A 27,355-nucleotide genomic window follows, 5' to 3' on the forward strand; every position below is an offset into this window, starting at 1 on the left:
AATACTCCATTCTGTAAGAAAGAGAAACAGCTGGACAAGGTGAGGGCAGGGCCCTTCAATGGTGTAACTCGGATCCCTTCTTTCTTATGAGGTAGAAGAGATTACATCTCAGTTGCCTTTCCTCCTTTCCTCCCTCCCTTTCTTCTTTCTTTCAAAAAAAGACTCCATAACTGATTAGATAAAATTCTGACTTGTGTTCCAATGTAGCTGAGGCAGAGCGAGGGCGAGACTGTAGAGGCGTGTGGCTGGGTCCTGAGCTATACTCAGCATTTAATGCTTTGGTGGCTCGGTGCAGTGCTGAGCTGTCAGGTGCCCTCTCTGTGCCTCGTTGCAGGGGCTCTGGTGGGACTGAGTGGGAGGGTACCCAGAAGTAGCTGTGTGTGCAGCGAGGACAGGGCCAGGGGAGGACCATGCCAGCTCCCCGAGGCTCAGTGTTGGGTGATGCTGCTCGCCTTGAAGTTGTTATAATAAACGTGATTCACTGTGCTGTGTCCAAGCGGTTGGTGTGCAACAGGTCTGTAATGGTGCGAAGAGCAGAATGGTGGGGTTTGTTATTTGCCACAAGGTGTGGGCACAAACAGGACAGTACAGCGCTCTGCTTGGTGCTGCGTTTCTAGTTGCTTACTGTGAAATGTAACATGGTTTTGTTGTGTAAATGGGGGGAGGAAAAGAGGAGGACGCTTGGATCCGTAATGGTAAGAAGTCTTTTCTTCTCTGGAACTGATTTTATGCCGATATCCTAAAACTGTCTGCACAGACTCCCCCCCCCCCCTTTTTTTTTTTTTTTTTTTAAAAACAGGTCTACCTCCATGGCCCCATCTGTTTGGGTGAATGCAGCATCTCTGTATTAGCCTTTTCCAGTACAGTGGTTGGAAACTCTTATTTAAACGGTGGCCAGGCCCCAGAAACCGTCAACATCTTCCTGCGAGGGCCGGCGGAGCAGTGCTCCAGAAGTTGGTTCTGCAGCGGGCAGGACAAGGTAGGACCCTGCTTTTCTATCTTGGTGTTTCCTGAGGCAGTCGCTCAAGGTGCTGGGCAGCTGCTCTGTGCCGAGCGCTGCCTGCCCTGTCCCGCCAGCCCCGCCGCGCGCGCGAGCCGCCTTGGGGCCGCCCGTGATCTGCTGCTGTCCTGGGGGCTGCTGCCCTTCCCGGTGAGGGTTTCAGGCCCCTGCCTGTTCCCTGGGGCTGGGGCAGCAGCCAAAGAGGCCCCTGAAAAGGGCAGGGAGGAGCCTTTGCCCCAGGGCGGGGGGCGGCAGAGCCCCCTCACCCCGGGGCGAGCAGCGCGGCTGGAGCACGAGACCTCGGGGCCCTTCTCTCGCGGCTAGAAAATACCATTTATTGTGGATATGAAAATAGCAATCTTGGTTAAGAGCAGAGATACAGCAATGGGTGCTACAGTACACGTGCTTCGATCGCCTACTGCTCAGCAGTAATTTACAGGATGGTGTTTTGCTTATTCTAAATTAACAAAATAGGTATCTGCGAGATTGTTTTTTAAATTTTTCCCTTCCAAACAAACCAATGCCATACAGCAGCAGGTACCATAAAATGTTATATTTGCAAAAGAAAACATTTATTTAAATAGTTTTCTTAGTATCAAGTGAAAATTGCATTAAAAAAAAAAGCTTACATTAATTCAATACCAATAAAAATAAAAATTAGCTTTGCTAGAATATAAAAACACTTCAAAACAAGCATATATAAATTAACTTAATTTGTAAACATAGAAAAAACAATTTTATGTGCATATAAAAATAAACATCTGACGCACTGTACAATAAGACATTATCCTTCATAGGCACTGGCATTGGCGATCAACAGGAGTCCCCCTAGATGTTGTTCCTACACGAACTGCTTTATCCCTAGTGCCATGTCCAAAATAAAAGGAAAAAAACAAAGCAATGAGCGGAGCCTTTGGGGATTGTATGAAGCCATCCCTGCCTTCCACCTGAAACCTGCGCCTGGCTGCAGGGCAGCAGCAGTGGGGACGGGGCCAACACACTGTGCTCTAATTTCTGCTTGGTTTTTCCCTAGGGATTTGAGGTGCTGCCGTGGTGGCTTTTCCGCTTCCCTTGCCCCAGGGGGCCATGCAGCTGAGTGGAGGCAGCGCCGCCTTCTGCGCCGCTGCTGGGAACTCCAGGCGGCTCCGGGCCCTTCCCCGCGGCTTCCAGGAGCAGGGAGCAGTCGGACAGGGCGCGTAACATCCCTAACCACGGTCACCAGAGCAGCCAAGGGGGGGAAACTGTAAGTAAAAGGCTCTATAATCTGTCTGGAGGAGCTGGTGCAAAAGGGAACCTTTGGGCTGGTCTACCTCAAAACTGCTATTTCTTTAAATATCAAAATAACTATTACATTTTCTTAGAAAATTCAATATATTAATGACAGAAAGCAATGTAGAAGTTGGAAGTTCAACAAGGGCAAAGATGCACTAAAGGTGGAAACTGGCCCCTGACTCAAAGGTGGGAATGCACCTGACTTCCCTGGATGCTGGGAAGATGCTTCTATTCCTGGCAGAGAGTAACTGGGCTAAAGCAGCAGCGGTGGCTCTAGGGCGGGTGCTGGAATACACAGCTTGCGCTTGACAGTCTAAAGTTCAAAGCTTCTTTGAACAATGGGGGCTTTTCTGAGCTGAGGGAAGAGTATGGTGACAGCTTTTATTGCTTAGATATTATATCAGAAGTGAGTCTTTGCTGTGGTGCAAAGAACTAAATTACTTAAGGGTCCTGGGTTGGTTCTGCTTTTGTCAAAGGCCTGATGGAAAAGCTACTATGGAAAAGTGCTGGAGCTCCTTTAGTTGCAGGATGCAAGTTCTAGAGACAAGCTGATTAGTCACTACTGCTCCCTATGAATGACCAGGTGTCCTTGTTTACAGCTGTCCATTTGGTTTCTTTATTTCAAAGCACCTAATTCTGCAGTGCAGTAAAACGGTGTGTCCTGAGGTGTGGTGTTTTCTGCTGTTGCTGCATAGTGTAGTGGCAGTCTGACTAAAATGCCTGCAGGGCGTCAGCCAACTATCAGGAAAACCTATCCAGGGTGGAGAATGACTAGTGGGTCTCATGCTGTTCCAACTGTCCCTGAAGGGAAGCCAGTGAACTCGGCGAGCTATCTACACTGTTGAGATTTCTGCCTTTCTCTCGACATTAGCAAGTGGCTCAGCATCGATAACGAAGAACTTGCAAAGGTCTCAGCTGCACTTACACTCACTCTTCCCAGTTGCTAATATATTTCATCACTGCCTTTTTCTCACCACTGTCTAAAGAGCCTCAGAGAGAGAAGGCTTCATCTTTAAAACATTTTAGAAACAGTTTGTAATACACCTCTGCATCTGAAGCTAGCTGTTATAAAGTGACATTTCTCTCTCCTCCCGCCTGGCTCAGGACACCTTCCTACCCTTGCTTCAGAGCTCTCATACGGCTCTCGGGACAGGAGCCCTTCACACTTGCTGGGTTTCTGTTGAGCCACGCTGGGTCAAACACAGGCTGGTGGTCCTGGGTCTGGCTTTGTAAGCTCCTGGGTCTGGCTTTGTAAGCTTCCAGGTCGGCAGCTGGGCTCCTCCGGTGAGCCTCAGCTGTGGCCGCCCTGGGAGCCAGCAGGGCTCTGCCTTGCAGGTGTTTGTGTCCCTGCCGCCGCGCCGCGCTGCAGGGAGCCAGCCCGGGGCCCGCGTTAGCCTGACAGACAGTGCGCGAGCCCAGCAACCACCAGGGGCTGCCGCCGGGCAAGCGCGCTCAGGAGCCTCGCAGGAATGGCTGGAGCACCAAGATCCACCTGCAGGAATTAGAAGAAAAGCACTTATTTAATATTTAGCTGTTATTATTTCTTTTAATATATACCCACTTTTGAACAAAACACTTGTGCAGCCTGCAACAGCTCTGCTTTGCAAGCACACGGTAAGCACAGAGGTAGCTTATAGCTGAAAATCTTTGTGACGGTGGTGGTTGGCATCTTTTGCTTCCCTGGTTTTTCAAAGGTTTGTGTATTTGATGGTATTTTCCCCAAGTATGATCCACACTCCCTTGGTGTTTGGGCTCAGTTGGATTAAATGTCAGTGGTTCATGGGCCAGATGTGTATGGTGCTACTGGAAGTGTATGCACACATGCTCCTTATACTGCATGATAAAATGCATACCCATTCTATATGTCTATCTATAAAAGGCATATGCCTAAGTAGAGCTTAACAGTAGTAGTAAAGGGGATTGTATCCTAGAAACGTACTCAATACACTGAAGTTTAAAGAAATTACATTTATTTTGAACGGTTATCTGGGAACTAAATATATTGTACATATAATGGTATTCTCTTATAGATATTCTTAGGTATTGGTTCTGTTGTCTCAGAGACAACCTCCTTTTCAAGAATCTGCAGTAAGTGGAATGCAGGATTTTCTCATTCTGAACTGGCATCCTCATTTTGATTCCTCTATCTATTAAATGTGTGGAATTAAAACATTTGTTACAGAAAGTGAGCTGTAAGCATTTCCCTGCATTCTGAAAATGACTGGCGCCAGAGCTGCTCTCCCCTTTCTCTCCTGCAGGATGAAAACGTCAGTCTTTAACTAACAATCTTTAATTGACTTTAACTTTTACAGCATTTACTGGCTCACCATATGAGAATCCAGCATATTAAAACTGCTAATAAATCCCTACTGTGGAGTCTGGAGGCCAAGGCAGCAGCTTTAGGTGCTGTAAAACTTGAGATGTATCCTTAAGCACATATGCTTATTACTCCTATTATTAATGCTTATTATTCTTGTTAGTAAGATTCTCTCTGCATTACTTTCTCCTTTATGTATCATCCTAGATAGTATTACCTCAAGGTATCTTACAACCAATTCACAATCCTTATGGGCCATAGCATGGGTACTATTTATTTTTTTCCACTTACCAGCTCTGAATTTGGAATTTGTAGCAAAAAGTGGCTAGACATCCTGCAAAAATCTCACCTGTGTCATGTAAATGACTCTGGTGACCTCTTTTCCATTCACTACATCAGGTTCCAGGATCCAGGCACTTGGCAAAACCTCCCCTCTCACTACTTCCTTGCAGGGCTGAGGCATGGAGGCATCGTAGACCGACTGGATTGCCAAGACAAACAAGTTCTCCTGCATGTGAGACAGTGCAAAGATGACAACTCAGGAATTTTTTTTTTGCTATGTATTGTATGTTTTCTGTGTTGCTACCACATTACTTATTAAATATTTTGTCCTAATCCTGCTTGTAACCAGAATATGCTGTAGCATTTGTTTTACTGCTGTTTTACTGTTTCATGGTTGTGATTTCTGAGGTACTTCCATACATCATTAAGTTGTTATAGCAGCATGGCTTTTTTTTCCTGTTGTTCTGCCCAATTATGAGCATGAACATTTCTTTCCCCTTCTCTTTTGTCCTTAAACCATGGACCTGAAACCAAGTCTTTCCCATTGCCTCAGAGAAAACATTTTACCTCTTTGGCTTCTACGGTAATGCAGCAGAAATCTCGGGGTTGCTTTAGGGAGCACAGGGAGGTGTCAGTCACTAAATATACTGGGGAGGAAAACAGAAAACAAAAGAGGAGAATTAGGCTTTGACAACTTTGCCTTGACATGAAACAAATGTTTTTAACTTTTTGATACATCTGCTCATGGGCATAATAAAGTTAATAAGCTATACAAATAATTTGTCCTAAGGATGCAACACTCTCAGGAGCCACTTGGAAGAATCTGGTTTGCCTTCACTCTGCACCGCAGCAGACAGTTGCGTTACAGATTATTCTTAAGCTGCAAATATTTTTTTTGAACAGAAATTCCTCTATTAAACAGAATTATGTATAGTCAAGCCTGAAACAGTGAAGTGAGATGAATCTAATCTTATCTTCAATCTTTTCTTCTTCGAGCTGAGCAGCTTATTCCTGTTGGCCAGGCCCTCGAGCTGCTACTCACCCAGCTGAATGTGGCTGGTTATCTTCTTGTGTAGTCGAGCTGTGCTGATAGTCCTGTCGTACAGCTGCCTTTTGCCAGGATCTCTCACCAGGCCCCACACGCTGGGAAGGTCCCTCTCTATCACTCCTGCTCCCAGAAAGCCATGTGTTGTTGCTGAAGGGAAGGCTTTGTAGTAAATCAGCACCTCTTTTTCAGTACATTGGTATCTGTCAAAGACAAATAAAAGGAACTGGAACAAGAGAGGTTTCAAGTACATAAAAAAGACTTTAAGTACCTGCCTTAAACTTACTTCCAACCAGCTGCTGCTTGGCACGTAAAGAGATTCCTCAGGTTATGGGAGCAGGCTGCCATTACCTTAGAAAACAAAGACAGAGGAACAGCAGCTAAGAGAAAGTTGCATGAACTGTAACTGCTGTTCAGCTGTGGCAGGCTGCTGCAGTACCTGCCAGCCAAAGCGGTGGGGGCCTTCACACACATAAAAAGAAAGGCAGAGGTAAAAAATGCACTTCTAAATGCTGTTGAACTAAATCTGTCTGATCTGAAACTAAAAAAAAAAAAAAAAAAAAAAAAAAAAAACTGTTTAAGTTTTTAAGTTTATCGATTATCCTGCTACCTCTACTGTCATATCCTGCCATGCACCAATGTAGGAAGAAGAACAATAGCAGAAAATACAATAAAAATTACATTTTTTAATTTAAGACTCAGATGAGCACTGAGTGCTAAAATGATAAAATTCCATTATTACATTCAGTGGGTCAGCAAGCTCCCACCCTCTTCTGCAACAGGTCACAGTTTCACCAGTTTCCTTTAGACAGCCTGAATAATGTGCAACAGTCTCTAGCCTGGCTTTCTTTTCCTTACTGTTTAAAATTGCTCAGTGGCTCCTCCTGCAGCTGGCAAATAAATAAATATCACTAGTGCAGAAGAACAGACCTTGTCCCACACGCTGCCTTGCTACAGCTTTCAGAGACAGGCAGAGGAGTAAGTGAAAATTGCTCATTCACTCACCTCAGTGGTAGCATTGGCCACAATATGTTTAGACAAATCTTGGTATCCTTTTGTGGACGAGGAGCTGACTGAAATAGTTAGTCCATGAGTGAACCTGCAGCTGATGCTACCGGAGATAAGGGGTGGCTGAGTTCTGCCTTCTGCAGGGGCATGAAAAGAAATCAAAAAGCAAACCAGCATGAAAATGGCACTGGAGAAAAACAGTACTCTTCAAGGCCAGGGCCGTGAACCCTCCACTGAAGCACTGAGTCAGCCTGACCCCTGCCAAGGAAAGACTAAGACCAGCTCTTGTCTGGACAATCTGTCTATTAGTGGCTACCCTGCAATTAGGTCTACCCTCACATTTTAAGGTTATTGCATAATATAATCAATTAACAACTATGACCAAATACTAGGAGAAGAACCAAGTCATCATTTCATTTTTCGGCAAATACTAACTAAACTCTAACCATATTTTTTTCTGAAGTCTCAACACCCTCAAAATACTTGAATTCAAATTAAATTTGGCTTTTCATAAATAGTAAGTCTCCCAAGGTTCTGAAATATGACTGCAACACAAGCAGATGTATGTTTTGTACTTACCAAATGCTGACTCCTTCTGTACTTCTTCTGATGTGTGAAGCTGACTGTTTCTAACAGCTGAGCGACCTCTGGCATCTCCTGACAGCTCTGCATTTCCAGATGAAACCTAATTTGAGATAGAGCAGAAGTGATTTGGTGTGAACTGGAAAAAATATATTATGTAACACAGTAAGTGAAATACTCGCAGCGAATCTGCTTTGTAAGGCTGGAAGCTTTTTGTTGTACAGCATGACTAATTTGCTTTCAGATGACTCTGAATAGTAAACCTACCTCGGGAAATTTGATGAAATAAGTTTGAGACATTTCCTTCAGGACTGTTCATGATCAGACACAAACTCTCCCACATCAACGTGTGCATCCCTCATGACTGGGCACCCTGACCAGCTTCTGGTTTACCACAGAAACAACCTTTTTGATGCTAAAACTTCTGACTGCTGGCACTAGTAACACTGATTGGCTTTTATAAATCAACTTTAAAATCATAAAGAAACAAAAGCCACACTGCCCTCTGCCATTACGCAGTGACGCTCCCCATGTAAGCCCTCCATGGTCCTCCAGTGACACAACTTGTCTTGCTGAGAGGCACCACAGAATATGAACCATCTCCGAAACGTTTCTGGATCTGTATTAGCCCTGTTGCTGCTGGGCCATCAGGAGGCATCAGTTTGAATGACCAAACAGCAGCAACTTGCTCCCACCTGTCCCTCGTGGCCGCCGAGTCTGCTTGCAGCGCATGTAGCCGTGTTACTGCTGTTGTAACCAGATGTTGGGCCAGAGGAAAGGCTGAGGCTGGAGTCTGTGCATAAAGTGCTTGTACTTACTAGAGTCTTCAGCCTGGCTTCTTCCTGTAACAAATGTCAGGAGATTAGAGGCCAAAATGCACCAAACCTACCTTACATAGCCCTGATCAAAGCAACACAGATAACAGCACTGCAAGGTCAAAGAGGGATCGGATAAAGCCTGACTTGGCTTTATCCGATCCTGTCAGTCCTGCACGTGCTGACAGTTTGTGACACTCACCTTCTGTAACTGAGAACACATCTGCTCCCGTATGCGCCTCTTCTCTTGCTCCGCCCGCTCCCGCAGCTTGTCCCGAGCTCGAGCAATTTCAGTCTTGGCTTCCTCTCGGGCCCGCTGATAGTCTCGGAGCAAGAGCTCAATCTCTGACGGGTGCTGAGCACCTCTTTTTGGTTCTTGAACTCTGTAAGGGGGAAAAAAACAGCATATAAGTTACTTGAAAGCAGGTAACTGGCCAAAGTATCACGATAAAATCCCTCTTTCAGTATAGAGGAGGAAAATTTTCAAGAACAGCAAGTGGTCACAGTAGCCTCCCAAAAGTTTCTCTTTGCTCCCTTGAGGTTTAGCCTTGGCAAAAGGATTCAGACTGCAAGTTCATGTCACTGAGATAACTCTAGCACTTGCACTGATGTCACATGTGGAATAACTGTGCTGGGAAAACACCTTTATACTCACCTCCTACAAAGGAATCAAAAGCCAATTTGGGGAAAAAGGGAGTGAAAAAAAAAATTCCACATGGTGATGGGTACAGCAAAACTCACTTTAATTTTTTTTTTTAATTATTTATTTAACATGATGCAACCTATAGCTTTTAAGTCAGAGAAGGAACAAGAAACAAGATTGATCTATAATCAGTCAAGATTGAATCCTTGGCTTTCCTTCTACATCACACACAGTACAAATGAGGCACTTACACTGTGAAAGAACTAGCCAGAAGGAAGAATGTAACAAACGATTTCCTGGTATCAGGCACATGTTTTCATCCTGAAAACACTTTTTATCCCAAAGGTTACCACTCTGCCTTCAGCATTAAGGAGAATAATTCCCCTGTTGCTCTGCTGACTCCAGCCACAGAAATGTCAGACAAGTCAGTCGAAATTGTACACGTGCAGCTACCACAAACACGGACACGTTCAGGGGAGATTTTCATTACACCTTACCTAGTATTTTCCACCACGTTTCTTCTCAGCTGTTGCAGATACTCTCGCCGCCTGCTGGGAAGATCCAAATCCCTCTGACTTGAATCCAGCATCTGCAACAGGCTCAGGTGCTTCTGAGGACTCAAACTTCGGCTTCTTCGGTACCTTTGCAGCCTTTTTTCTCTTTCCTTCCTCAGAGTTTCAATCGTCCTCATGTGTCTGTCACAGAAACGGGATTAGAGCTGCAAAGCGCACTCTGCAGAGTTGTAATTTCTGTTTTGTAAATTCCTTAAAAACTAAGTAGCTTTGTAATGTAAAAATGATAGGAATCTAAGAGTATACGCCCCCCACAAGCATTTCTTTAGTCAAATGGTGACAGATGATGCAAAAATTCTAAAACTCCCCTGCTTTTGTAACAGTAGGAAAAGCAAACAAAAGCAAACAAATGTTTTAAGGCTTAAAATGGTTGAGAGGCAAACTGAAAAAGGAGACTATCGTGGTTACTGATACAGTTATATATATATTTAGTTACATTATATTTCCCAAACTCAGTTCTGTCACCCAGTCACAACAAGGCAGCATCCTGATTTTCGTAATTCCTTCTGCATTTCTCTGGGTTTTTAAAATTGTGTCTTCTGCTGTTCATGTAGCCATGTTTATCCACAAAAGCAAGAATAAGACACTGCAATAAGTAGGATGGGCTAAGTATTTTACAGTGCAATAAATCAACAAGATACAGTCCCATGGAATACACTGCTAACAATTTTAGGAGTAGGGTGACACTTGATCTGAATGACACTGAATCTTGTGCCTTTCCCTTTCACCTTTAAGCAACCTGAAAATTTTGCCTTAGAAGCGTTGCTTAATTATGCAGAAAAAAAAAGCTTAAGGCTGCATCTCTTCAGATAGTGAGCGTTACCCGCACTAAAGGGACAGTCCACGAAGTGCTCTCCAAGTGCTGAACATGGCGCCCTCGCCCCACACACGCAACATGGCGCCCTCGCTCCAACCACGCAACATGGCGCCCTCGCTCCACACACGCAACATGGCGCCCTCACTCCAACCGCTCAACGTGACACCATTACCCTACCGGTCATAAAGCTGCTGCTGGATGGCGCCCGCGGCCAGGCCGTGTGCGACGCCGCCCCGCAGCGCCCTCAGCAGCGCGTCGGTCTCGCCGAGGCCGTAGTTGAGCTTAGCTTCGGCCAGCTCCACGCTGAGCGGCCGCTGCCGCAGCTCCAGCCGGACGCCGGACAGGACCTGCGCACGCTCCCGCCGCAGCCGCTCGATCTCCCTGTCTCTGCTTTCGCAGAGCTGGGATCTTCCTTCCCTTTCCGCGGCGCGGCTGCTTCCAGGCTTCGCTTCTGCCTGAGCTCGCAGATCGGCCGCGCTGCCACTCAAGCTGAGCAACGAAGACGGGGGGCTGCCCTTAACGCCGCACCAGTTGCTGAATTTATTGTGCACGGGTAAGTCACGGAGACTGGAGCTCCGGGGCCTGTGAGGCTTTGCAGTGGTCGGGTTTGTGTTCAGGAGGATTTCAGTGTCGCAGTCGCTTTCAGAGAGGCCATCTGCATTGTCACCTTGCAAGGAGGTCGGCGCATCGCTCACATCAGAGACGGCGAGGGGGCAGCTCTCTTCGTTTTTCCAAAAGAAATCATGCAATTGCAGAGAAGAGGCTTCTACCAGAGGCTCTGGGGATTCGCCAGCATTTGTCTTATCTGAACAAGTCGCTCTAATTTCTTGCTTAAAAAGTAAGTCAGAATTTGGAGGTGAGTAACTATGAATCAAAGCAGTGTCAGAATTACCCATGTACTTCTCTTGCCTGATGCCTCCTGAAGAGCCTCTCCCTCTCCTTGTCACATACATACAGCGAAGAGAACGTTCCAGTGGACTGTGGTCTCCAAGATCATTTGTTAACAATTCCCTGTGGCCGGAGACCTCTAGGGTACTGCTGGAGTGATAAAGTCGTTTAGCACAAATCGTAGTGTGGGTGTCCACCGTGAGCCTCTTCTGCTTTTGCTTCAAGTCTTTTGTGGCAGCTCTTCCTAAGAGCTCTTTGGCTTCAGCCTTGTCCGAGAAACTGCCAGACACCTGCCCGGTGTCCTTGCCGTCTCGGGAAGCGCTTGACTCGCTCTCTGTCTCTGTCTGGGAGAAGTTGTCCACCTGCGGCTCCGCACCGCTCCGCGCGCCCGCCCTCGGCTTTCTCTGCCCGTGAAGGGGGCTCGAAGGTCCCTTAGCAGAGCAGGGCGACTTGCCAAAAGCTACGCGGCTGCTGGGACTAGCACTAAGCGTAAGAATAGGGGAAGAGGCCCTGTCGACCAGCAGGGTGTTTTTGTGACAGAGCTTTCTTTCCGTGGGAATCTCCAGTTCGTCGGCACTTCGCTTATCCGGAGCATAGGACGCTGGAGACTGCAAGCTGCTGTTGGTAGTAGGGCTGCTAACTGCAGTGCACGAAGAGTCGCCCTGCGCGGAGCTCAGCAACGACGAGGCAGCGGTCGACACGCTGGTGCTGGCGAAGGCGACGCTCTGCTGCGCGTTGAACGTTCTGCGGAAGGCGGAGAGGGGAGTGGAGCTTCTCGTTAAGAGCGGCAGACGCATAAAGGAGACCTCCAGAAGGCTGTCAAGGCTGTCATGGAAATCAGGAGTGCTCGGGGTTCTCATCCCGGCTCTTTCTGGTGTCCCGTCTCTGAGAGGGAGCATTTCGTCCTTACTTTGGGGAATCTTCCCTACTGCATCCCCACCAATCCCTTTCAAATCAATGCTTCCTGCCCGAGTTGTCCTCAATTCATTTTCCATTTTTGCCTGTGCTAGTTCATCTAGCTGTTTGCTTTGAGGTTCTGAGATCTCCGTTTGAATGCCTATATCTGCTGTAGTTTGAGTGCAGCTATCTGATCGAGCAACCTTTCCTGCCTCCTCCATTCCCTTTGGCTTGATTTTGGCGTTCTGGTCGTTATCCATGATATTTTGCTGGGAGAGGTTTCCCAAGAGCTCAGAAGTGTTCTGGAGAAGCTGGGAAAGATGCATGGACAGGTTCTGCATGCTTGCCCAAGATGACGGTCGCTGCAATGAATCTTTGCTAGTTTCTTGCTTCCTTGCAGAAATATCCGTATAGCTTCTCTGGTGCCTCCTCTGTCTTCTGTACCTTCCTATAGTTGCTGTTTGTGTCCCCTGCTCACACATAATTCCTGGTGTTTTTCTGGAAGACCTATCTGACTCGGAAGGATACAGCAGCATGATTTCATCGACCTGCACTGAAGAGTTACCAGGCTGTGCAGAAGCATTATCAAAATCAGGAACATTATTTTCTAGATTGGTTTCCAGTATTTCACTGGATACATTGCTGTACTGCTTAGTGCTGTCACCTGGGTATGCAGATTCAAAGCCCCTTCTGATATTGTCCCATCCTTGAAGATCTTCAGTGCTGCTTAAAGTGCTTGACAGAACTTTTGCTGTCGCATACGAACTGAGATGAGAATGGAAAGGAGAATTTTGAGAATTCAATCCATTGTCCACACTGGAACATCTCATAACTTCACGATTATCCTGGTTTAAAGGACTCTGATTGCAAGAGACATCACTTGCGCTTCCAAAAACATACTGCTTCCAGCCAATCTTGCACAGTCCATCTTGTTGCCAGGGATGCACATATGGATTAATATCACTTGAACTAAAACGCATTGCATCCTTATTGTCTTGTAAGAACAAATCTGTTTTTTCTGACTGGTACCCAGCTTCTTCAGCCCTCCCTTCACTGCACTGAGCTACAGAACTACTCTTTGTAGGGATATTTGCTTCTGAACCTACAGAATGGTGAGCTATGGGCAGTAAAGATGACGGAGCACGAACAGTGCAGTCTTTTAAAGACCGGCTGCTTTGAGGTCTCTCTACAAAACTTTGCAAACTTTCTGGATTATAGTTTGCAGATTTCTTAGTTTGCTTCGTTCTCTGCTGAAATCTGGATTTAGATTTTACCTGCAGAAAATTCTTTGATTCTTGCTTTGAGTATCTTTCAATCCCATGAAGATCATCTTCAGTTGGCGACGGAGGCTCTACACTCATATTTAAATCTTGTAGTGATCTAAACACAGGATGTGATGAAAGATCTGCCCTACATGAAGCTTCCAAAGTATTTTCTACATCAGAGATCACTGCAATAGCTGGGGCTGACAGTCTATGACTTTGTAAACAAGGTCTCTGTTCGCTTTGTTTGGAGCTCTTCGTATTCTGTGCAGTAAAATATGGTCGTTTGCTCCTGAATTGTACTAATTGGGATTCTTGGTTTTCTGGTAAATTATGGTTTTCTAGTAAAAACTTTAAGGAGGTACTTTGATGATTCATTACAGGAAACTTCAGCCTTTCTGATTTCAAAGTGTTCTTCATGATAGCATCACCCATTCTTGGACAACTATCTGCATCATCAAGAGGGCTATCAACACTTGAACCTGTACTATTTTTGCAAAATAAAATCTCTCTTCTACCATCTACACTTGGTCTTCTCAGCTTATCACCTGTAGGCACAAACTGACAATTGCCTTGGAGGTCTACGGGCTTTTTGTCGAAACCAGAGGCAGTGTGATACAGTCTCCTAGGATCAGTGCTACTGCTGTACGTGGGACATGTCGGACTAGGTGAGCTGCACCTGTGTTCAGGATCCACAATAACACTTCTTGGATACAGATTTTGCAGCACTGCGATTTGTGGGCCTATTAATTCATTCAGAGAATTTGAAGATATCATAGTTGGCATTTCAGCAGGTTCTCTACTTACTGTTAATCTTTGTTCACTCTTTTCTGCAGAAGGTTCAATCTCAGTACTAGGATGCAAGTTTTCCTCATTTCTGGTAAGCACTTCTCTCATTTGTCCTTCTTTAATAAGAATTGCTCTTCCAGTATCCCAAAAAGGTAATGATGGTATTAAAAGAGAATCATCACTGTCCTGATCAAGTACTTTCTCTGAGCTTTTTCTGCAAAGTTTCTGTAGTGGAACTTTATCCCAGAGGTGCTGATCAACTGCTGGCTGGCTGTCAAATTGCTCACGATCACTGCTGGGTACATCTACTGCAGAATCTCCACATGAATCTCTGTCAGACACTGGATAATGCTGGTTTTCTTTTGCGAGAGAAAGTAAAATACTCCCCAAAGCAGGTGCTGGCTGATCAAAAACCACAGCCTTGTCAGACTGAGTGTCCTGCACTTGTAAAGTAGCAAATGGAGGAAGCTTCAAAGTACCTGTGTGCGAAACATCGTATGTGTCTGCTCCTCCACGGGCTGTGTCTGCAGCTAAAGAAGATTCCGAAAAGTCTGTTGAGGATGGGTAAATACCTTCTGGAACTGCTGCTGGAAAATCTCTTCCTTTTACAGTGTCCATGTCTGCATAACTAGAGGGGATTTGCTCTGTCAAATAACCATCTTGAATTGAGTCCTCAAGCTGACTAAACAGTGGAGATTTTGAGTGACGCAGTAAATTTGCAGTGTCAAAAGCATTGATGTTGTTGGAGCTTTGAAACAAAGCATCAGTTGGAAGATCTTCTGCAGAGTACAATGGAAGAGACTTTGATTCTTTACTGCAAATCTGCCCCAGGCTTTGAAAAGCAGGCAAGGCTGATTCAGGTACAGTCACACGAGAAGCACAAGGGTAGTGCTCCGGGTACTCATGCATTTTATTTTCTCTTTCACCATCGCAATTCTGGGAGGAATCTTTACTTGCTTCCCCCTTTTGACCTGTTCTCACAACATCTTCAGAGAGTTTATTATTCTGAGCAACTGTGACCTCTGTAAGAGCTGAATTATTTTTCCTTTCATCATCTTTTTGATTCAGACAGCAAACATCAGAAAAAGGTACAGATACACTTAAATCAGTTGATTCACTTTCAAAGTACTTTGCTTTTTCAACGAGAACACCATCACTTTTACATTTGTCTCTGTTGCTGCTGATTAAAATATCTGCAAATGGAAGTGGGCTTTTCGGATGACCAGCAGAACATTCAGATGTGTAAGGATTCCTATTATAATTTAGAAGCTCTTCACTGAGTGCATCTTCCCCTGGGGACTTGTCTTGGCTTTCCGAAAGTGCTGAAGTATCCTCAGAAACGGAGCTCTCTGGACAGTCTCCACAGCCCTCTTCAGAAATCCCATGTTCCTGCAGGTCTTCAGGCTCACTCCGATATCCAACTACATCAGGAAGCCTTGCATTATCTTCACTATTGCTTGTTATAGTGTAGTTTGTGTTTAGACATTTCTCCTCGCCACATTGTGATGAACTCCATAAGTGAACTTCTTTCTGAGCTGTATTAATACTTGGAAACCTTCTCTGAGAAGAGCTGTCTAGTAAATCATGCTTGCTTTCTTTCCTCATCTCTCCCATCATTTCTTTCCCTGAAGAAGAAAGCAGGTTTGAATTATCCAAGGCCAGTGAATAAGGCATAAGGGCACTCTTCTTCTCTTGGGCTCTGTCTTCTGCAGAATTAAAATGGTCTTTTGACAGCTTGTTCACCATGAAATCTGCACTATGCTCTTCATTAGAGCTGTTAGCATCCTGAATCCTATCTTCACAAGAACGCATTTTTCCCAAGGAAAACAATTTTCCTTCTGACCCTTGCTTAAGTGCAACAGTTACAGGTTCATAACATCCCATACTATATGAGGTAGCAGAGATGTCCTTCTCATCCTTCTCATCGAGGGGCTGCTCAGATGCAGCAGAATCAGGTGCACCATTAAAGGAACTTTTCTCCCGTCTGTCCAGGGTGATCGTTGTCTGTGGGAAAGCAGCACTTTTACTTTGTATTTTATGAGAACGTTGTTCATCTACTCCCTTTTTGTCAGCTGTACCAGGTGCATCGACACAGCCCTCATTCTCCATCAGGGTTTCATAATAAGGCAGAACAGCTCCAGCCCCAGCACTGCCATCAGCCGGTTTCCTCTGTCCTGTCAATGCGGTGGAAACGTCTTGAGCAAGACAGGAATCGTCACTTACTCCAAGGCTTAAAGGATGATTTAGAGGTTGGCACAGAGAGTCTTTAAGTGAATCTTCTGGATTTTTTTCCATAGGTTTTTGTGGCTTGTTGGTGCTTTCATTACTTCTAGAGAAGCTTGTAGACATCCATTGGCTGTTTCTTAAGATTTCGTTTAATCTACTGTTATCTTCTGCGAGTTGGCAGCTGTCTTTGCTTCCGGGGAACAGCTCACTCAGGTTTTGTAGAACTATCACTTCTACCTCCTCTGCCTCTTCAATATACATCTGCTCTTCTCTGTCTGCTTTGACTTCTTGCTCTTCATTTACTAAATGCCCTTTTTCCTTCTCCTCAACTCTGGAGCCTTTTGGATCCAATTCCCAAATACCAGGTCTACTTCTAACAGTATTTTCTAAAGGGATGTCCTCAGTGTATTCCATAGCACGACCCATGTACACTTGGTTGTCCTCTTTAACACAGAAACTTTTAGATTCTTCTTCAATTCTGCTTAGGTCTATTCCAGTACTATCATCAACTGAACAGTCCTCTACCTTCATGTCTTTCATCATTGTGTTTTTTACATCCATAACGGAGTCCCCTGAGCCACTATCTTCACTCATTTCAATACTATCTTCATTCGTTTCAGTATGGTCATGGTAATCCTGTACAAACCCTGAATCGTCGATTGACAGAGTGTTTTGCTCTAGTCCCGAAGCTGTCAGGTATTTTTCAGGGAGCTCAAACGGATTTAAAATTTCATCATTCCTCTCATGGTGCATCTGATGTGCAGCTGGGATCTCTTCAGTACAGAAAACATTTTCAGCTGTGCCTATGTCCTCTTGCCTGGTAACAAGCGGCCCCTCTGTGTTCGTCATGATAGTTTGCTCTTCCCTTCCAGGCACTTCATATCCATGAGCTTTGCTTTCTTGATGCAAGTTTTCATGGGCCAAGCAATCTTGTATGCAGGGCTCAGTTAAATTGCTAGAACTTGCCTGTTTTTCAGTTTCGTTTTTTTCTGAAGTATTTCCTTGCTTGCCTGTCACTGTTACTGTTGCAGCTATGTCCTCTGTATCAAACACCTCCAGTGCTGTGTGTCTTTGTAAAAGCCCCTCACAAGCATCAAAGAAGTTTGAACTATTTTGACTAAAATTCTGGCAGAAGTTCCCTGTCTGAAGACAACTATCAGACCACACAACTGCTTTGGGCTCCTGAGTGTGCTCCATGCCAGCGCTTGCTGCCTGGGCTTCCTCTGCCCCTTCACGTGCTGCTGTCGGGCACAGGTTTCTATAAAACTCATCCTGAATTTCCCAAGCTACAACATCAGGAGGTTTCTTGGAATTCCGAGACAGGCTGCCTTTAAAATGTCCTCTATTATCCTCAGTTTCACTTTGGACTTTGACTACTGGGAAGTCATTTAAACTTCCCATCTGCCTGGATTTACTTTCCAGTGTATTTTCTTCTAATTTGATTACAGTATTGATCAATTTGGCCATTTCTTCTTTCGTATTCTGGTAAGAAATCATAGTTTCTTCAGTATTGTTTAAAATCTTGGATTCTTCATTGTTTAAAATCTTGGATTTTTCATTCATATAAGGATTCTCCTCTCTGAACACAGCAGCTGATGAATCTGTGTTGTATTCAAATACTTTTCCTGATTCTGACTCTGAGCTGACAAGCAAAATATTCTCTGCACAATTCCTTTCATATAGGATTTCTTTCTCTTCTCCCGAGTCAAATAAAGGTTTGCTCTGAATTTCTGTTTCCAGCAGACCAGTTGCATTAAATTCCACAGAAACCTCAGTCTTAGGCACACTGTTGTTCTGCCCTGTTGACTGTGAACAGCACGTTGTGCAAAGGCAGTTAGACTGTACTCCAGAACAACTCTCTGGGGCACTAACTTCCACAGACAGACTAGATCTGTCATCACAGTTTCCTTTCACTACTGTGACATGCTCCAATGGTTCATCATATTTTTCAGTCTCAGAAGCACTTTGAGGAAGATCAGCTTTCCCTGCTACCTGGTATAATATGCCCAAATTGGGTTCTGGGAGCAAATTATTTGCACTTTCACAAAGAGCAGTAGGGAAGGCCTCAGGGCCTTCCCCGTTTGGGCTCACCATGAGGTAACTAACTTCATTGGCCACCAGGTTTTCGTATTTGGATGAAAGTTCTTCCTGAACTACAGGCTGAGAACTCAAGATACTCTGTTCTTTACTTTCACTGCTTTCTTCTCGTATGACATCAGTACACAGAGAAGAATTCTCTGAAATATGCTGGGATAAGCAACGTGCAGGACTGCCTGTTAGTGAACATTCATGGGGATAACCTTCTGAAACAATTTTGCTTTGAAATTCATAATGATTTAATGAAGACAAGTCTTCACCCCTTGCTTTGTATTCTTCACTGTCGCTGAACGAAGGCATCTCTGAGACAACCTCTGCCAGGCTGTCTGTGCTTGTTTTCATGCAGATTATGTCTTTTTGAGATATTGCTATTGGTGTTGCAGACTGGTCATAACTTGCACTGCGAGCAAAAACTGAAGGGCTACACTGGTAGGTTACCTCCTCCGAGGAAAAGTCTGTGTCTGATGTAATTTCTTCTGCAGACATTTGTTCACAACTCATATCTTGCCCCGTTTCCAGAGTGCTTTCCCCAGTCCTGAGGAGACCTACTGTAACAGCCGAGTCTGGCCCCTGGCCAAGCACTGCCGGGAGCAGGCGACTGCCTACTGCATAGCAGGTCTTGTTTCTTGTGTCATTGAGAAAGAAGCCCTCATCACTACATGGTGGGATTTCTCTTTGTGGAAAGAGCTGCTCGTGGTTTCCAAATTTTGCTTGTTTTATTAGAGATGATGGTGGTGAGGCCACATTAAGAGCAAGTTCTGTAGAATATCCAGTGGTGGGAGCACAGATAGGTGCACTTCTGGTGTCTGTTATCCTTGATTCTGCCATCAAGTTATCACAGTCATCATCTAGGCCATCTTTTTCCGCAGTTCCAAGGAAATCATCTTCTAAATCTGCATTTACATGGCCGCTTCTCTGCTCCAAAACGTGGACAGGCAACACAGACGTAGAAGAGGCTTTGTTCAGATCATCTTTTGGCAGCTCTGGATGAGTTGTGGGGAGGGAATCTTCTTTTGCAGATACAGGTAACAAACAGTCAGCTGGGGAGGTGCTTTCCAAGCATGTAAACGTTTGTGTGCATTCAGTGGTAGATCTGTAAGCAGGCAATTCATTCAGTTGTTCATGTTCAGGATGAGTTGACCTTGAATGTCCACAATAATCAGGTTTTGCTGAAATAGGAAGAAAAGAGGAACCTGGTCCTACTGAACTAACAAATGAGGATACTACATCTTGAGATCCCAAGAAAGCATTCCTATTGCAATGTGCCCATCCTTTAAGAACCCTATTTAATGTTCCATTTTCAGAAACTCTGCTCACAACTGCTCTTTTTTCAGTTTCAGGTAAAGGTACTTCTGATGTAACAGAGGAGAAGATCGAGTTTAAATGAGTAATTCTGTTTATCTGCTTCGAGCCAGAAACAAAAGACACTTCAGCAGCTGACTGCTTCAGATCATCTTTCTTCACCCAACCCTGTGGTTTGCTCACTGGGCATGGACGAGCATCTTGAAATTCCAGATTTTCATGGGAAGAAGGTACTGTTATTCTGGGGCTGCTGATTTCACCCTTTGAGTCACGTGAAGGCCAAGCATCAGTAGTAAGCAATGGGTTTCCACTTGTGTAATACAATCTTTTACTGAGAGACCTTTCTTGTTCTGCAAAAGAGACCTTTGTGTCCTTTGGTAACTGCTTGAAGGCGTTACTGGAAGCAGGCTGTGCCTCAGTACCCAAATAAAAAGAACCGCTCAGCTTCAGATCATAACTTGGGGCTTCTGTACCTCTGTCACAGCTCTTGAGTTCATGGTCTTCCTCAGTGTGTATGGCTGCAGGCCCAGGAGCCTGTAACTTCCAAAAAATCTCGGCTGGTACTTCATCAGACGAATCAGATTTGGATTCTTCTATCAGCTCTTCTCCATCAGCCAGGCTGTCCAGAGAAAAACTTCTCTCAGCTTTTCCTAATCTCCTGCGTGATGCACATGATGTCACCAAAGATGAAACGTGATGATCTGGTCTGCTTTGACAAAGCTTAGCTGTCTCGTTGGGGGTCTTTAGCTTGTGAAATCGGCTTTTATTTTGCTTTTTGGCTTTATGTTCCTTTTCCACCAGAGAGTCTTGGGACATTTGACTGTCATCACTCTCAGAATCTTCTGGATTGGTGAGACATTTATTCCTGTCAAAATCTTCCTGTCTTAGTTTCTCTGTGAAGGCCTTTGCATAAGCACAGGAGAGAGAATCTACAGAGTAGGAACTGTCGGTATCAGAGATCTCATTTTCATCATTCTCTTGCCAGTTTGCTAGCACATCTGCCACCACTTTGGACACTCCAGCATTCAACATCTCGGCACTGTGCCATTTTTTTTCAACATAACAAAGTGGTGCCTGTGTGTTTATCTTAGTGAGATTTCCAACTGATGCTGCTGCCATCAGAAATTCCTGCTGTTTCTCACAGCTTGGCAAGGCTGAGCTTGGTGCTCTCTTCAAACTCTTGGCTGTTTGGTTTAGATGTGCTGACCGTAGCTTTGCAAACACTTCTGTTTTCTCCGTTTCTTTAGGAAAGTTTTCTGAAGGTGAATCATGCCCTTTTGCATCAATATCCACTCTGTTCTTTTTATCGGATACCCGAGCTCTCTCTTGTTCTAGACATCTGCTTACAGCCTGACTTAAATCTCCCAACACCTTTGCTTTTGCCATTCTTGTTCCTGAAATGAAGGTTTCAGGTTCATCTTTCTTTTTAAAATGATCAGGAGAGCAACTTCTGGAGGGCTGGTTTTGAGATTCACTTTCCCCTGGGCTGTCATCCAACTTTGGCATTTTTTGATCAATTTTGTTAATATGAGCCATGATAGCTGTATCACTAGAGACCTTATCTGTTCCTTTTCTATTTCCAAATGAGGATGTCTTTTGTTTTTCACTTAGCTGCCTCTGGACTGGAAAGATGACACCTTTTTCATCATTAAGGTCATCTCTTCCAGAAACATCTTTATCTTTTCTGCAAAGACATTTTACACATGACAGCGTCCCTGATGGGCTGCCTTCACAGCATCGAGCAGTGTGTGCTGAGGTAGGTAACTCTGAGGCAGTTCCCCTCTTCAACAAACACCTGGGTGGAAAAAAAAGAAGAAAAAGTCTAATCCTCTCTCGAATAATGCACTTTACAATGCTTCCATCCCAGTCATGTCTTGCAATTAAGAATAATGACACACAAAGCCACTATCTTAATGCCTCTCAAAAGCAAATTTAGCAGAGAACAACTAAAAATATATATATATTAATCATACCAATAGGTTCTAAAACATTCTACATGACACAAATGTATCTAAAATGTATCACATTTTATGTGACACAAATGAACCACTTGATGCTAAAATACAGAGATGGATATTCTACGTAGCTGCAAAAGTTAGTTAAAAACAGGGGATAGCTCTAAGTCAAATAAATCCATTTAGAAGAACTCAGCTTCTCCTCTGCTCTTCATGCTGAGGTAGGCACATTAGCACCTCATACACTTAGCAGTGTATTTAGCTTGAGAAAGGCTGGACAGCCTCAGAGTCGCAGCCAGAATCATCCTACATATATAAAAACTCTAAGGGAAGTTTGATCATAAACAGGATAAGGTGCAGAAGTTAGTACTTAACAACAGTCTGAACAAGGTGAGAACAGAAAGTTAAACGAGTTCTAGAAAACATTTACACAGAGGTAAAGTGTGTGGAAATGCTTGACAAAGGGAAGAAAAAGCACTGAGAAAGATCACGTCCAGGGCTAAGCTGGGACTGCACAGTACACATCCTAGCAAAGGGGATAAAGCTCCAGTGTGACATACAATATGATAAGATTGTTGACATCACAAGTTTAAGGATTGCTTCAGTAAATTGAAATGTATTCTGGGGCTTATAGGTGGCCAGTGAAAGTAGCTTGAACATAAATTTCTTTTAAAAAGTGCCAGAGGAGTCTGTTGATGTTACCTCACCTGGGTAGAAGGGGCAGCTGGGGGTTACAGAGCGAATGTCGCCTCCGTGGCGAGGAACTCGAACCCAGCGGCTTCCTTTGCTTTCCCAGCTGATGATCCCAAGAGGCTACTGCAATATGTTGGTTCAGGACCTGGGCTTCTTTCACACTGTCTTCGTTTAGCCAGCAGCTGGCCTCCAACTGCTCCAGGTTCTGCTTGGCCTCCAGCAGCTTCTGCTTCTTGACTATCCTTTCCAGCTGGAACTTGACCTTCTTCCGCCGTATGCTTCTTTCTGCCTTTTTCAAGGAGTATCTTCGCAGGAGCTCCAGCTGCACCACTCTCTTCTGGCTCTGCTCTAGCAAGGAGGGGCAGATTCCCAATCGTGCAGCACTCGGGGCCTCGGCCTCGGATTCTGTTTGCACTGCTGACTCCCGCTGCTGCTGCTGCAGGGCAGCCAGGCGGCTGTTCTCTTCTAAAAGCCACTGCTGGTCTGTGAACAAAAGGATTGAAAGAAAGTAAGAATCGGGGGAAGAGTGCTGGTTTGGGTCTTAATTTAATCAAATTAATTAAATTTAATTACATTCCTTAATTTTGAGAGGCAATTTGAGAAAAATTCTATGCAGTAGAGTGAAGTCTTGACAAGACACTAAGGAAAAAATTGCATCACTACTGGATGTTACCAAAAGCCTTTCCATTGGGATAAGTACTCGGTCCACTGCAAGAAGGCAGGAGGAGCTCTGAGGGCTAAAGGAAACTGGCGGACAGACCTTGTCTGTTGGTAAAGAGTGCAACACATTCCACACAGATATCAAGTGACACACACAATTTCCCATAGATTATACTCAAACATCATCTCAATTTTGTTCTTAAAGTATTTAAAGGGCCTGAGTTCAATTCTGTGCCCTTTCAGGCACAGGGTATATATTCACATTAAAGCATGTGGCTTTTTACTCTGAAATATGTTACTACTTCTACATTAACTACTGTATAGTCACTTTAAGGTTTGCATGTGTTACTTAGAAAATTAATGTATGTGTATTGAGCTATCAAGGGAACCAGAAGAGCATGTCTCACAGAGGTGAACAAAGCCTCTCTAATAGGAAACTGAATTTCCCAAGCATGCTGCCAAGCCTTCAGCTGGTATATTCTTACACTTTAAGTGAAAATATATACATTTCAGCAATCTTAAAAAGCTGCTGACCTCTCATTTTAACATCTGAGTGTTTTCTTCTTTAGAAGGTGTAATTTGACTGAACCAGCAAAGTAAGTACTTGCAAAGATTTCTCTCTTGCTTAATTCAGCCTGCTGAAAACAAGGGGAACTTAAGCCAGGCTAAGGGAATTTGCATTCAGCCCAAAAAAAAACAGCGGGCTCTGTGCTTGCTTTTACCAGCGGCAAATTCAGTAAAGCAGCCCAAGACCTGAAGGCTCAACCCCTCCTTCCTCAAAATGGGACGTGCATTGCTTCCAGGGACACAAAACCAAACACCAAGTGGTATCTGGCTGAGGTAGAGCAACAATCACAACATTTGCCACCTACTGTAACTACATCTCTCCAACAAGCAGCTGCCAAAACAGATTGATCAAAAGCCACATCTCCTGCACACGAGCACCGTATCACATAATGTCCTGGCATGTGATAAATCAAGTGCCCTCATAGCAACTATGCAGGTAAAACCAATACCTTTACCTAGCAGGATCAACATATCCAAACAAGGATATGCATAGTGCATATATATATAATATATATATATCATAAAATCATCACTCTACTTGCTAAGGTGAGTTAGCATCTCCTTGTACTAGATCACTTTATTTCATGCAGGAGATGTGCTTAGTTGCTTTTTAGGGTGCCCTGGTTTCAATCTCAGATAGGATGCACTGTAACAGCCAAAACCAGGGATTACCAAGTGGATCACCGGTAGCACATTATATCCAATGGCCTGGACACAATCTCCTGAAGAAGCAGATTTACTCAATTTTATGCTACTATAAATAGTTACATAGCGAGTTGCACAGAAAGAATCTATAGCTGACAACAATGTAAAAATCACAGGCAAGGCTCCTCCGTAAGCAGCCTATTTCTCAAGGACATAAGCTTTTCGAAGCACTTTCATCTTCCCAACGGCAGCACTTTTTTGGCTGGGTTCAGCTTCAATCTGCAGTGCTTTATTGAGGAACTAACTTTACATATTAAGGAGGTTAGGAAATAAGAGGTATTTAAGCTGATGGTAAGAATGAGGGCTTCTTGCAGCTTTATATAGGGCAGCTGAGCTGCAAGAGAGGACTTTGGAGCCATGGAAGTTTCTGTAATATGCAAAGTGTAATGATCAGTAGTGCACGGGTGCAGCTGGGAGGCTACTGATCTTGCTGAACATCGCTAGCAATCCCTGCTGCAAGAAGTCTCCTGCCTCGGTTGCACCGGTGTACACAGGCACAGAGCCTGCTGTGATTACAGCTCCATGGGTAAATGGGAAGCATTTTAGTCACGATCAGTTTTTTTCTTGATAACATCTCTAGCTTTCACATGGCAAACAGTTTTCTCAACTCTTTATCTTGAGATCTGCCCTCTTTTATGTGTTTCTAGCAAGTGGGATATTGGGCAGAGGATGGCCTCTCTGACAGAGCTCTGAGGTTCTAATTAAGCCATTCAAATGGTCGCCTGCATCAGACCCGAGAAACAGCAGCAGCAGAAAAGGCAAGAGCATTCTGGTGAGCTGCCAGCTAAGGATTTATACTTGGCTGACAAAAGCTGCCTGCCTGGCTGAGCTTCTCATGAACACAGCTGAAACAGCAGAACTGGATAAGAGCAGAAGACAAGTTCAGAGTCACGGAATAAAGGTGCTTTGGGGAAGCTTTCCTGGTTCCCTGGACTACCTACAGGGCCTGCTTCTCCCTCTGCTACATCCCATCTCTACAGTTTTCCCTTGAGTCTCTTCCTTGTGGCTAGAATAAATGAAAGATGACCCACCATATGAATTTGGTCTGACAAACCTCCAAAACTTCTCACAGGCATCTTCCTCTTCCAGGAACCAAAAGCACACAGTCCTATGCAATTATTTGTCCTAGGACCACCATTTTCAGAGGGGAATTCATTAAAAGCTTGATGTAAGGACTGTCTGTGCTACCTTCCAGGCAATATCATTAATGAAACACGTAAGACACATGTCACCTCCACGTGCCAGCTGTCTCGGAGCCAACCCTCAGCACTCACCAGCAAAGCAGACTGCACTGTAAAGGCAGCCCCTTATCCCTGTCTATCAAAGCCTGGCAGCTGCTCTCAAGGGCAAGGGAAAATGCAAGTAATAAAGCAATAAACTAATAAATAAATAAATAATATATAATTATATTTTTATAATATATAATTATAATAAATAAATAAGTGATAAATAAATAAATAATGAAGCAATAAAGTAATAAGCAGTAATGAAAGTTCCACCATATAAAGCATAAGCAGGACAAAACCACCAAGGGTAATGAAAAAAAGGAAGAGAGAGAGGGGAGGAGGTAGGCACCCACTTTCTCGGATCTGCTGGTTGATGAGAGCTTGGTCGTTTTCTAGTTCCCGCTCTGCTTTGATCTGTCCCGCCAGGATCTGCTGCTTCAACTCCTCGACGTAGAACTGCTGCCGCTGAATTTGTTGCCTGTGGAAAGCTTCCTGCTCTCTCAGTTTCTGCTGGTACTCTTCATGCACAGCATCTATCGCTCTGCTGTTAGAAATGGTGTTGGTGAATTTAAACTAGAATAAGTTACTAAATGTTTGTAATAAAACAGTCATCTTACTGGATACAGATATACAAAATCAAAACTATTGCCTTGTCCAGCAGGAGAACATGATGCCAAAAAATGGCTATGGGAGCATAGCTGTGCATGTGCATGTCACAGGAGGGCACAACTCCACACGTGTCAGAAAAATCATGGACTTTCTCACAATGAAGCAGAAAAATTGCATCGCCAGAAAGATCACAGCAAGAGAACTCAGAACTTTTATCCTCTGTCATTTTGCTGTAGATCTTTGTGTATTATTTTTTACAGTAATCATTTCATTTTATTCTCATTATATAGGAGGTGCTTCACCTAAGTACCTCAAAGTTCTTCGTAGAAATAACAGATATTCTTCCCTTTAAGATCAAAAATATTTGACCTGGAATAGGCTACAGGAATGGCTGAGATTACACTGGACGTCTGTGGCAGTACCAAGAGAAAAAGAAAAGCTATCTCAATAAGTACCTCTTAAAAGTTTTCTATCCCTTTATACTACTCTCTTACCCAATTCTCTGCCAGATGCCACCACTACATTAAGTTACTGCTTTTATATTTGAAGTAGAATTACAATCAGAGAAGTGACTAACTTGTGAAAAACTTGCTCAAAATCCCTTTGGCAAGTTTGTTTCCCAACCATGCACCAAAAATTACACACACACATGCCCTTTGAAACAATCAAACTTGTCTTAGCTTAGAAATAAGCTTAATACTTAGTCTTAGTTTAGTAGAACCAGTACCCACTGGTAGTACTGGCTGCCCACTGACACTCTGGAAAAGTTATACTCCATCCTTCTGCATAACAGCAAATCCTTAAAGTTACATTTATGGAGGTGATGCATGATGTAAGCTTGCCTTTTCTAAACAACTTGTTGCATGTAACCTCAACAAATTACATTTTTAAGTCTTGATTTTTTTAATGTTTTTCTAATGAATTAAAAAGCATATTGAAGTATATTCATTATTCTTTTAAAGAGAAGAAAGACATCAAAGCCTTAGAGAGCCCCTGAAGCTATAAAGAAAACGAAAATATACTTTTAAAGGGAATGCTGTGGCCATTACATGTTCTTGGTAAAATCACTCCAGAGGCCGCCTTCAAAAGCTTGTGAAGAGCATTTGGCCTTTGCCACACAGACAAG

At 44.1% G+C, this 27,355-nt stretch overlaps 1 protein-coding gene and 1 long non-coding RNA gene across 2 annotated transcripts in view; one reads left to right on the forward strand and one right to left on the reverse strand.

Annotated features, from left to right (window-relative positions):
• The first annotated feature begins 818 nt into the window (after nt 1-818).
• LOC112942512 lies at nt 819-2,727 on the forward strand. Its single transcript, XR_003248396.1, has 2 exons — nt 819-979; nt 2,034-2,727. It is a non-coding gene; the product is annotated as an uncharacterized LOC112942512 (long non-coding RNA).
• An 856-nt stretch (nt 2,728-3,583) lies between these two features.
• STARD9 (StAR related lipid transfer domain containing 9) overlaps nt 3,584-27,355 on the reverse strand; it is an 83,335-nt gene continuing 59,563 nt past the window's right edge. Inside the window, exons 25-37 of the mRNA XM_026033458.1 lie at nt 25,974-26,164; nt 22,477-22,945; nt 10,531-21,609; nt 9,462-9,659; nt 8,524-8,704; nt 8,202-8,348; nt 7,504-7,609; nt 6,922-7,061; nt 6,203-6,267; nt 5,914-6,119; nt 5,439-5,518; nt 4,939-5,097; nt 3,584-3,764 (exon numbers count right to left, since the gene is read on the reverse strand). Coding sequence (XP_025889243.1) covers nt 3,663-3,764; nt 4,939-5,097; nt 5,439-5,518; nt 5,914-6,119; nt 6,203-6,267; nt 6,922-7,061; nt 7,504-7,609; nt 8,202-8,348; nt 8,524-8,704; nt 9,462-9,659; nt 10,531-21,609; nt 22,477-22,945; nt 25,974-26,164 — 13,123 coding nt within the window. The 3' untranslated portion in view covers nt 3,584-3,662. The remainder of the gene's footprint in view (nt 3,765-4,938; nt 5,098-5,438; nt 5,519-5,913; nt 6,120-6,202; nt 6,268-6,921; nt 7,062-7,503; nt 7,610-8,201; nt 8,349-8,523; nt 8,705-9,461; nt 9,660-10,530; nt 21,610-22,476; nt 22,946-25,973; nt 26,165-27,355) is intronic.

Source organism: Nothoprocta perdicaria, unplaced genomic scaffold, assembly GCF_003342845.1.
Source record: "Nothoprocta perdicaria isolate Ctin4 unplaced genomic scaffold, notPer1 scaffold_129, whole genome shotgun sequence".
Lineage (NCBI taxonomy): Eukaryota > Metazoa > Chordata > Aves > Tinamiformes > Tinamidae > Nothoprocta > Nothoprocta perdicaria.